At 45.2% G+C, this 12,903-nt stretch overlaps 1 protein-coding gene across 4 annotated transcripts in view; it reads right to left on the bottom strand.

The window, feature by feature from the left end:
• Window positions 1-8,782, bottom strand: part of TBC1D9B (TBC1 domain family member 9B) — a 54,863-nt gene extending 46,081 nt beyond the window's left edge. For 2 of the 4 annotated variants that reach the window (XM_056516999.1, XM_056517000.1), the window contains exon 1: window positions 8,504-8,782. In XM_056516999.1, coding sequence (XP_056372974.1) covers window positions 8,504-8,621 — 118 coding nt within the window. In that variant the 5' untranslated portion in view covers window positions 8,622-8,782. The remainder of the gene's footprint in view (window positions 1-8,503) is intronic. The other 2 variants (XM_056516997.1, XM_056516998.1) reach the window with 1 other exon arrangement.
• Window positions 8,783-12,903: the final 4,121 nt, after the last annotated feature.

Genomic DNA, 12,903 nt, shown 5'->3' with positions numbered 1-12,903 from the left:
ATATATAACTGGCTCTGGAAAGTTAAGCAGATTTGTAAATTACTTCTATTAAAAAATCTTAATCCTTCCAATAGTTATTAGCTTCTGAAGTTTTCTGTCTAACTGCTCAATGATGATGTCACGTCCCGGGAGCTGTGCATGATGGGAGAATATCCCCATAGGAGCTGCACAGCTCCCGGGACTGTCTGTATATATATATATATATATATATACACGGGGCCAGTGTCTGTATATATATATACGGGGCCAGTGTCTGTATATATATATACGGGGCCAGTGTCTGTATATATAGAGTGGCAGTGCTCCAGTGTCTGTATATAGAGGGGCAGTGTCTGTATATATAGAGGGGCAGTGTCTGTATATATAGAGGGGCAGTGTCTGTATATATAGAGGGGCAGTGTCTGTATATATAGAGGGGCAGTGTCTGTATATATATATACAGGGGCAGTGTCTGTATATATATACAGGGGCAGTGTCTGTACATATACAGGGGCAGTGTCTGTATATATATACAGGGGCAGTGTCTGTATATATATACAGGGGCAGTGTCTGTATATATATACAGGGGCAGTGTCTGTATATAGAGGGGCAGTGTCTGTATATATATACGGGGGCAGTGTCTGTATATGTACGGGGGCAGTGTCTGTATATATACAGGGGCAGTGTCTGTATATATATACAGGGGCAGTGTCTGTATATATATACAGGGGCAGTGTCTGTATATAGAGGGGCAGTGTCTGTATATATATATACGGGGGCAGTGTCTGTATATATACGGGGGCAGTGTCTGTATATATACGGGGGCAGTGTCTGTATATATACGGGGGCAGTGTCTGTATATATACGGGGGCAGTGTCTGTATATATACGGGGGCAGTGTCTGTATATATACAGGGGCAGTGTCTGTATATATACAGGGGCAGTGTCTGTATATATATACAGGGGCAGTGTCTGTATATAGAGGGGCAGTGTCTGTATATATATACGGGGGCAGTGTCTGTATATATACGGGGGCAGTGTCTGTATATATACGGGGGCAGTGTCTGTATATATACGGGGGCAGTGTCTGTATATATACGGGGGCAGTGTCTGTATATATACGGGGGCAGTGTCTGTATATATACGGGGGCAGTGTCTGTATATATACGGGGGCAGTGTCTGTATATATACGGGGGCAGTGTCTGTATATATACGGGGGCAGTGTCTGTATATATACGGGGGCAGTGTCTGTATATATACAGGGGCAGTGTCTGTATATATACAGGGGCAGTGTCTGTATATATACAGGGGCAGTGTCTGTATATATACAGGGGCAGTGTCTGTATATATACAGGGGCAGTGTCTGTATATATACAGGGGCAGTGTCTGTATATATACAGGGGCAGTGTCTGTATATATACAGGGGCAGTGTCTGTATATATACAGGGGCAGTGTCTGTATATATACAGGGGCAGTGTCTGTATATATACAGGGGCAGTGTCTGTATATATACAGGGGCAGTGTCTGTATATATACAGGGGCAGTGTCTGTATATATACAGGGGCAGTGTCTGTATATATACAGGGGCAGTGTCTGTATATACACAGGGGCAGTGTCTGTATATACACAGGGGCAGTGTCTGTATATACACAGGGGCAGTGTCTGTATATACACAGGGGCAGTGTCTGTATATACACAGGGGCAGTGTCTGTATATACACAGGGGCAGTGTCTGTATATACACAGGGGCAGTGTCTGTATATACACAGGGGCAGTGTCTGTATATACACAGGGGCAGTGTCTGTATATACACAGGGGCAGTGTCTGTATATACACAGGGGCAGTGTCTGTATATACACAGGGGCAGTGTCTGTATATACACAGGGGCAGTGTCTGTATATACACAGGGGCAGTGTCTGTATATACACAGGGGCAGTGTCTGTATATACACAGGGGCAGTGTCTGTATATACACAGGGGCAGTGTCTGTATATACACAGGGGCAGTGTCTGTATATACACAGGGGCAGTGTCTGTATATACACAGGGGCAGTGTCTGTATATACACAGGGGCAGTGTCTGTATATACACAGGGGCAGTGTCTGTATATACACAGGGGCAGTGTCTGTATATACACAGGGGCAGTGTCTGTATATACACAGGGGCAGTGTCTGTATATACACAGGGGCAGTGTCTGTATATACACAGGGGCAGTGTCTGTATATACACAGGGGCAGTGTCTGTATATACACAGGGGCAGTGTCTGTATATACACAGGGGCAGTGTCTGTATATACACAGGGGCAGTGTCTGTATATACACAGGGGCAGTGTCTGTATATACACAGGGGCAGTGTCTGTATATACACAGGGGCAGTGTCTGTATATACACAGGGGCAGTGTCTGTATATACACAGGGGCAGTGTCTGTATATACACAGGGGCAGTGTCTGTATATACACAGGGGCAGTGTCTGTATATACACAGGGGCAGTGTCTGTATATACACAGGGGCAGTGTCTGTATATACACAGGGGCAGTGTCTGTATATACACAGGGGCAGTGTCTGTATATACACAGGGGCAGTGTCTGTATATACACAGGGGCAGTGTCTGTATATACACAGGGGCAGTGTCTGTATATACACAGGGGCAGTGTCTGTATATACACAGGGGCAGTGTCTGTATATACACAGGGGCAGTGTCTGTATATACACAGGGGCAGTGTCTGTATATACACAGGGGCAGTGTCTGTATATACACAGGGGCAGTGTCTGTATATACACAGGGGCAGTGTCTGTATATACACAGGGGCAGTGTCTGTATATACACAGGGGCAGTGTCTGTATATACACAGGGGCAGTGTCTGTATATACACAGGGGCAGTGTCTGTATATACACAGGGGCAGTGTCTGTATATACACAGGGGCAGTGTCTGTATATACACAGGGGCAGTGTCTGTATATACACAGGGGCAGTGTCTGTATATACACAGGGGCAGTGTCTGTATATACACAGGGGCAGTGTCTGTATATACACAGGGGCAGTGTCTGTATATACACAGGGGCAGTGTCTGTATATACACAGGGGCAGTGTCTGTATATACACAGGGGCAGTGTCTGTATATACACAGGGGCAGTGTCTGTATATACACAGGGGCAGTGTCTGTATATACACAGGGGCAGTGTCTGTATATACACAGGGGCAGTGTCTGTATATACACAGGGGCAGTGTCTGTATATACACAGGGGCAGTGTCTGTATATACACAGGGGCAGTGTCTGTATATACACAGGGGCAGTGTCTGTATATACACAGGGGCAGTGTCTGTATATACACAGGGGCAGTGTCTGTATATACACAGGGGCAGTGTCTGTATATACACAGGGGCAGTGTCTGTATATACACAGGGGCAGTGTCTGTATATACACAGGGGCAGTGTCTGTATATACACAGGGGCAGTGTCTGTATATACACAGGGGCAGTGTCTGTATATACACAGGGGCAGTGTCTGTATATACACAGGGGCAGTGTCTGTATATACACAGGGGCAGTGTCTGTATATACACAGGGGCAGTGTCTGTATATACACAGGGGCAGTGTCTGTATATACACAGGGGCAGTGTCTGTATATACACAGGGGCAGTGTCTGTATATACACAGGGGCAGTGTCTGTATATACACAGGGGCAGTGTCTGTATATACACAGGGGCAGTGTCTGTATATACACAGGGGCAGTGTCTGTATATACACAGGGGCAGTGTCTGTATATACACAGGGGCAGTGTCTGTATATACACAGGGGCAGTGTCTGTATATACACAGGGGCAGTGTCTGTATATACACAGGGGCAGTGTCTGTATATACACAGGGGCAGTGTCTGTATATACACAGGGGCAGTGTCTGTATATACACAGGGGCAGTGTCTGTATATACACAGGGGCAGTGTCTGTATATACACAGGGGCAGTGTCTGTATATACACAGGGGCAGTGTCTGTATATACACAGGGGCAGTGTCTGTATATACACAGGGGCAGTGTCTGTATATACACAGGGGCAGTGTCTGTATATACACAGGGGCAGTGTCTGTATATACACAGGGGCAGTGTCTGTATATACACAGGGGCAGTGTCTGTATATACACAGGGGCAGTGTCTGTATATACACAGGGGCAGTGTCTGTATATACACAGGGGCAGTGTCTGTATATACACAGGGGCAGTGTCTGTATATACACAGGGGCAGTGTCTGTATATACACAGGGGCAGTGTCTGTATATACACAGGGGCAGTGTCTGTATATACACAGGGGCAGTGTCTGTATATACACAGGGGCAGTGTCTGTATATACACAGGGGCAGTGTCTGTATATACACAGGGGCAGTGTCTGTATATACACAGGGGCAGTGTCTGTATATACACAGGGGCAGTGTCTGTATATACACAGGGGCAGTGTCTGTATATACACAGGGGCAGTGTCTGTATATACACAGGGGCAGTGTCTGTATATACACAGGGGCAGTGTCTGTATATACACAGGGGCAGTGTCTGTATATACACAGGGGCAGTGTCTGTATATACACAGGGGCAGTGTCTGTATATACACAGGGGCAGTGTCTGTATATACACAGGGGCAGTGTCTGTATATACACAGGGGCAGTGTCTGTATATATACAGGGGCAGTGTCTGTATATATACAGGGGCAGTGTCTGTATATATACAGGGGCAGTGTCTGTATATATACAGGGGCAGTGTCTGTATATATACAGGGGCAGTGTCTGTATATATACAGGGGCAGTGTCTGTATATATACAGGGGCAGTGTCTGTATATATACAGGGGCAGTGTCTGTATATATACAGGGGCAGTGTCTGTATATATACAGGGGCAGTGTCTGTATATATACAGGGGCAGTGTCTGTATATATACAGGGGCAGTGTCTGTATATATACAGGGGCAGTGTCTGTATATATACAGGGGCAGTGTCTGTATATATACAGGGGCAGTGTCTGTATATATACAGGGGCAGTGTCTGTATATATATATATATATATATATATATATATATATATATACAGGGGCAGTGTCTGTATATACAGGGGCAGTGTCTGTATGTATATATATATATATATATATATACAGGGGCAGTGTCTGTATATAGAGGGGCAGTGTTTATATATAGAGGGGCAGTGTTTGTATATAGAGGGGCAGTGTTTGTATATAGAGGGGCAGTGTCTGTATATAGAGGGGCAGTGTCTGTATATAGAGGGGCAGTGTCTGTATATAGAGGGGCAGTGTCTGTATATAGAGGGGCAGTGTCTGTATATAGAGGGGCAGTGTCTGTATATAGAGGGGCAGTGTCTGTATATAGAGGGGCAGTGTCTGTATATAGAGGGGCAGTGTCTGTATATACAGGGGCAGTGTCTGTATATACAGGGGCAGTGTCTGTATATACAGGGGCAGTGTCTGTATATACAGGGGCAGTGTCTGTATATATACAGGGGCAGTGTCTGTATATATACAGGGGCAGTGTCTGTATATATACAGGGGCAGTGTCTGTATATATACAGGGGCAGTGTCTGTATATATACAGGGGCAGTGTCTGTATATATACAGGGGCAGTGTCTGTATATATACAGGGGCAGTGTCTGTATATATACAGGGGCAGTGTCTGTATATATACAGGGGCAGTGTCTGTATATATATATATATATATATATATATATATATATATATACAGGGGCAGTGTCTGTATATACAGGGGCAGTGTCTGTATGTATATATATATATATATATATATACAGGGGCAGTGTCTGTATATAGAGGGGCAGTGTTTATATATAGAGGGGCAGTGTTTGTATATAGAGGGGCAGTGTTTGTATATAGAGGGGCAGTGTCTGTATATAGAGGGGCAGTGTCTGTATATAGAGGGGCAGTGTCTGTATATAGAGGGGCAGTGTCTGTATATAGAGGGGCAGTGTCTGTATATAGAGGGGCAGTGTCTGTATATAGAGGGGCAGTGTCTGTATATAGAGGGGCAGTGTCTGTATATACAGGGGCAGTGTCTGTATATACAGGGGCAGTGTCTGTATATACAGGGGCAGTGTCTGTATATACAGGGGCAGTGTCTGTATATACAGGGGCAGTGTCTGTATATATACAGGGGCAGTGTCTGTATATATACAGGGGCAGTGTCTGTATATATACAGGGGCAGTGTCTGTATATAGAGGGGCAGTGTCTGTATATAGAGGGGCAGTGTCTGTATATAGAGGGGCAGTGTCTGTATATATACAGGGGCAGTGTCTGTATATATACAGGGGCAGTGTCTGTATATAGAGGGGCAGTGTCTGTATATAGAGGGGCAGTGTCTGTATATACACAGGGGCAGTGTCTGTATATACACAGGGGCAGTGTCTGTATATACACAGGGGCAGTGCCTGTATATATAGAGGGGCAGTGTCGGTATATAGAGGAGCAGTGTCTGTATATAGAGGGGCAGTGTCTGTATATACAGGGGCAGTGTCTGTATATAGAGGGGCAGTGTCTGTATATAGAGGGGCAGTGTCTGTATATAGAGGGGCAGTGTCTGTATATAGAGGGGCAGTGTCTGTATATACACAGGGGCAGTGCCTGTATATATATAGAGGGGCAGTGTCGGTATATAGAGGGGCAGTGTCGGTATATAGAGGGGCAGTGTCTGTATATACACAGGGGCAGTGTCTGTATATACACAGGGGCAGTGTCTGTATATATACAGGGGCAGTGTCTGTATATATACAGGGGCAGTGTCTGTATATATACAGGGGCAGTGTCTGTATATATACAGGGGCAGTGTCTGTATATAGAGGGGCAGTGTCTGTATATATACAGGGGCAGTGTCTGTATATATACAGGGGCAGTGTCTGTATATATACAGGGGCAGTGTCTGTATATATACAGGAGCAGTGTCTGTATATATACAGGGGCAGTGTCTGTATATATACAGGGGCAGTGTCTGTATATATACAGGGGCAGTGTCTGTATATATACAGGGGCAGTGTCTGTATATATACAGGGGCAGTGTCTGTATATATACAGGGGCAGTGTCTGTATATATACAGGGGCAGTGTCTGTATATACAGGGGCAGTGTCTGTATATATATATATATATATATATATATATATATACAGGGGCAGTGTCTGTATATACAGGGGCAGTGTCTGTATGTATATATATATATATATATATATATATATATATATACAGGGGCAGTGTCTGTATATAGAGGGGCAGTGTTTATATATAGAGGGGCAGTGTTTGTATATAGAGGGGCAGTGTCTGTATATAGAGGGGCAGTGTCTGTATATAGAGGGGCAGTGTCTGTATATAGAGGGGCAGTGTCTGTATATAGAGGGGCAGTGTCTGTATATAGAGGGGCAGTGTCTGTATATAGAGGGGCAGTGTCTGTATATAGAGGGGCAGTGTCTGTATATAGAGGGGCAGTGTCTGTATATAGAGGGGCAGTGTCTGTATATAGAGGGGCAGTGTCTGTATATACAGGGGCAGTGTCTGTATATATACAGGGGCAGTGTCTGTATATAGAGGGGCAGTGTCTGTATATAGAGGGGCAGTGTCTGTATATAGAGGGGCAGTGTCTGTATATACACAGGGGCAGTGTCTGTATATACACAGGGGCAGTGTCTGTATATATACAGGGGCAGTGTCTGTATATAGAGGGGCAGTGTCTGTATATAGAGGGGCAGTGTCTGTATATACACAGGGGCAGTGTCTGTATATACACAGGGGCAGTGTCTGTATATATACAGGGGCAGTGTCTGTATATACACAGGGGCAGTGCCTGTATATATAGAGGGGCAGTGTCGGTATATAGAGGAGCAGTGTCTGTATATAGAGGGGCAGTGTCTGTATATATACAGGGGCAGTGTCTGTATATAGAGGGGCAGTGTCTGTATATAGAGGGGCAGTGTCTGTATATAGAGGGGCAGTGTCTGTATATAGAGGGGCAGTGTCTGTATATACACAGGGGCAGTGCCTGTATATATATAGAGGGGCAGTGTCGGTATATAGAGGGGCAGTGTCGGTATATAGAGGGGCAGTGTCTGTATATACACAGGGGCAGTGTCTGTATATATACAGGGGCAGTGTCTGTATATATACAGGGGCAGTGTCTGTATATAGAGGGGCAGTGTCTGTATATATACAGGGGCAGTGTCTGTATATATAGAGGGCAGTGTCTGTATATACACAGGGGCAGTGCCTGTATATATAGAGGGGCAGTGTCGGTATATAGAGGGGCAGTGTCGGTATATAGAGGGGTAGTGTCTGTACATATACAGGGGCAGTGTCTGTATATACAGGGGCAGTGTCTGTATATATAGAGGAGCAGTGTCTGTATATAGAGGGGCAGTGTCTGTATATATAGAGGGGCAGTGTCTGTATATAGAGGGGCAGTGTTTATAGTGAGGACTCTCCGCCATGCTGACACTGTAGCGGCCCCGTGCTGTGGACAGTCCCCCTCCCCGGCCCCGCTGTCACCTGTCAGGCCTCCGCCTTTGCCGTGTCCCCGCCGCCTCTGCAGGATAAAGAACGGGTTGGCTCTCTCGGTCACCCACAGCGCGTTGGCCAGCAGCACCTCCTCCGGGTTCAGCCACATCCTGAGCGGCCGGGGAGCTGTCCTCAGCCCGTCCCGGTGCCGTGCTCGGTGTGGAGGTCGGTGAGGAGGAGCAGAGTCCCGGTGACAGCTCCCGAGCTGCTCCTGGCTGTACGGTCCGGAGCTCAGGCCGCGGAGGCCGCTGACTGCTGTCTCCCCCTGCTGGACACTGCGCGGAACAACACAGCACTTTGTTATTGTTATTGTGGAATTTATTCTATATTTCTGGTTGTTATGGTCCTGTACGGTGTGTACTGGGCCCTAGTGATACCTGCAGTAATGCTTAGGGCTATAGCACTGCTTCAGCTGCTGAATAAACGCAATCACATATTTAGTAGGAGCTTATATGTAGCTGCTATGGAGCCCTTGGAACCAGGGGCCCAGTTGTGGTTTGCTCCCCTCTCCATAGGAACTGCCCTGTAACCAAACCAGGGGGTGCAATGGGTAAAAGGTAAAGGAACAGAGCAGAATGGGGAAATCCCCCGATTATGGGCAACAATCGGAGTCCCCTTTTATTCTATGCACACCACTGGCTAATTTTTTACCATGTTTTGCGCAACTCAAGTCACAATCCAAGTCAACACAAATTGTGTGAATCAATAGACGACATTTCCGATGACTTCTTACTTTACGTATCCAATGCAGAATTTCAAGAAATGAACATTGTAAGTGAATAGGGTCAGACACTAAAGGCATGCTGTGTGCAGCCTCTAGTGTCCAGCGCCCGGCTGACTCCACCCCCTGCTATACGGTCATGTCATCTTGACTGTGATTGGCTGGTGACAGTGCTGCGCCGGTGGGCTGTTCAGGTTCACCTTCAGCCAAGGCTGTCCAGGCAGGCTGGGAGTTGTAGATTTGCAACAGCTGCAGACACACTGTAGACACACTGCCTTAAAGGGGTGCCCGGGGAAGTTAATAAAAATAAAAATGCCCCAAAGCCACTATAATACCTGTTCTGTGTCCCCTGTAGTTATCTATGTTATCTGCCAGCTCCTGTGGCCCCTGTTGTTTCATAAGTATTCTTTTTTCTTGCATCCCAGACTGCAACTCCCAGCAGTCAGTGCGGCTCTGTGTAATGGCTACCAGCCAATTGTTCTTACTATCTGTGTGCATGCTGTGTTGTTGTCAGCAGCACCCGCTGTACATGTCTTTTATTTTAAACTATCCTCCCCCCCCCCCCCCCCCCCCAGCAATAAATCATGCTATTTCCTGAATGGCAGCAGTCAGTGATAAGATCTACAACAGGAAAAGAGCAGTGTTATATGCTGAGGAGAATGGGCTTCTCTGCCTGCAAGATCCTCACACAGGGAGGGGAGTGGTGGGGTGTCTGTGAAGCCAGAAATCATGTGGTGTTTGTCTTCCAGGATGCTGGGGGCTAGGTCTCATTGAGGGGTTTGCAGAGAGACCAGCAGGATTATGACATATTTCTCTCACTCCCTGCATTTAAGTGACAGCTGAAAGAGCAAACTGCTCTATATACCTAATGAATGATATTTAGACAAATAAATAGGTTGGTGAGAGGGAAAGGATGGGCTATGGGTTTAGTTCTTTGGAGTAACCCTTTAAGGGTTAGAAGGACTTCCAATTAAAGTCAACTCAAGGACCAGGCACACTACACAGCCACCTTAGGGTTTCACCATACACTGCTAGACTTTACACCATATAGTGCCCTGTGCCAAGATAACATGTCATGTGTACTGTACTTACTGCTGTCTAATACTTGAAGATGCCCCCATATACTGTCTGATTTGAGTCCATAGTGCCCAACAGTTCCCTGTGCACACATAATGGCATGTATTGTACTGCTTGACTTATACAGTGTATATAGTTCCTGAGAATACAGATTTGATATTCAGGTGTCTCACCTAGGTTTCCAGGCCCCTATATGGCATATCTGCTCAATGATTATGAGTCATTACAGGGTCTGAATGACATATACAGCTTTCTAAGGCTCCTGATTGGCATATCTGTTCAGTACAGCAACTACATGGCCACCATTACTAGCCCAGAATTTCTGCGGGAGTGGGTGGGATTGGACACAGATGTTGGAGGAGCAGGCCAGTCTGACTCATGGACAAGTCCGATGCTGCTGTAGGACTGGTTAGTGTCCCAGTAAGTATGGTGACCCCTAGTGGCCGGATTTTCAGGAGCCGTTTTCTTTATTAAATATTCAAAAATTTTAAACAACCATATTACAAAATGTCTTTAATTTTCATTCAGTAACAACATATAAAAGGTTTTTGGATCAGACAATGCCCTTTTAATTAAACATAAGAGAGGTGCTGTGTCCTAGACAGTGACTCTTCGATCGCAAAGAGAAGTGGGGACAGAGGGCACCCCTACCATGTTCTGATTTCAAACTTTCCAGAGAGTCCCCCGTTAGCCCTTGTTCTGGCTCCTGTTTATGTATATATATATATATATATATATATATATATATATTTATATATATATATATATATATATATTTATAACAAGCCATGAAATAGGGTCCAGACCCCATTCTGCGCATTACGCCCCAAAAATCACTCGATATGAAAAGCAATGGAAGGGTCAAGGGAGACGATGGCTGTGCAGCCCCCACCACTCCTTCGTAGCTGCAGATACAGCCTTCTACAGTAAGATTAATGGGCGTGAATTTATTGGGCATGAAGCCAGACTGGTCTGCATGGATCAGATCAGATATTACAGATGCTATTCTATTCACTAGAGCTCTTGCTAAGAGCATCACACTACATGTCAGCAATGAGCTAAGTCTATATGAGTCAGGAAAAGCAGGGTTCTTCCTGGGGATTGGAGGATGAAGCAGTTTTAAGGGTATGTACGTACAGGGGGAGTTAGAGCTCTAACTGCTATAAGGGTTAAAGAGTAGCTCCCACCATCCCATATATTTTTTTTTCTGTCCCTGCCTATTGCTCATCTATCCCTAACCTCCTCCCTGCTGTTAATTTTTTTTTTTACTATATTAAAAATGCCTTTTTGTCTACCTGGTAGTGTGCACACTACCAGGAAGACTTCCCCAGCAGGCGCGACGTCACTGATGCCTGCTGGGGCCGACACTTCCGCCCTTAGTTCATCTACATAGAGTGCCTCCAGCTGTTTCACCACTACAACTCCCAGCTTGCCCTGACATCTATAGGCTGTCAGGGCATGCTGGGAGTTGAAGTAGTGAAACAGCTGGAGGCACCCTGTGTAGATGAACTATAAGTTAGTGCCATGCGGCGCTACCCCCGTTCCCTCCGTCACCCCCCTCCCCTGTTCTGAAACCCGGAACCCCAGTCTCCTACAACCCCTGTTATAACCACCAACTCCCCTAAACATCTCTCCTCCATACTTACTGATACTGCAGAGTCCGGAAGCGGGCGTGTAGGGGCAGCGGCGACGACATGGCCGGGGAGCCAATGTGGGAGGAGTGGCCAGGGAGCCAATCCGCTCGCTCTCGCCTGTCTGATTGACAGGCAGGGAGCGAGCGCAGTGTAAATAAATTAGGACCGATTGACCCGCTGCAATCGGTCTGAATTCAGGCGTGACGTCACGCCATACTGCAGCCGGCCACTAGGAGGGAGACCCCTAGTGGCTGGTTTTCAAATGTAAAATTCACCATGAAAATGAAAAAATAAATAATGAAAATATATTACAGATATGTTGTAGTACATAAGTACTACAACATATCAAAAAATAAAGTTGGTGACAGTGCCCATTTAAGAAAAAAAAGTAAAGTAGGAGATCCGAAAGTAAAGAAGGAGAGCCCAAAAATGCTACTTCTGTATGTAACCATGATAAAGATGAGTTCACGTTTAATTTCACTAATATGTTAGAGTTATATATCCACATTTTGTAAAAAAAAATTAAAAAAAATAAAAAGAATTATGCTGCTATATACCATGGCATATTGGCAGAAAGTCCATTGAGTTTAATAAGTCAAATGTAGTGTTCAGTCTATTTGCTGACTATATACTTTTTTGCAGGTCTCAAAAAGGGCAGCAGACTAGAAATGTAAAATGTCCAGAAATTTTGAAGTCATTGAAAAAAAATTTTTCGTTTTTCCAGATTTTTTTTTTTATTATCGGAAGAATTAAAACAAATTATAATTTAAAAACTTAAAATCATTTTGTTACAACAGAAAAATAAAATGCATTGTATATGAAAGTATAATTCTTGAAAATTATTAGTTAAAAATTAAAAATTATTTTGTTACAATTGTTACATGCTACCCATAATTCTATGTGAAGGTGATTGACAGAAGTATTGGACCAATTAGCTCTAGTCCAGCCCCTGCCCATAT

This window comes from Hyla sarda, chromosome 4 (assembly GCF_029499605.1).
Source record: "Hyla sarda isolate aHylSar1 chromosome 4, aHylSar1.hap1, whole genome shotgun sequence".
In the NCBI taxonomy this organism is placed as follows: domain Eukaryota; kingdom Metazoa; phylum Chordata; class Amphibia; order Anura; family Hylidae; genus Hyla; species Hyla sarda.
Note: the sequence above shows the minus strand (reverse complement) of the source record. Positions and strands in the feature narration are given on the sequence as shown.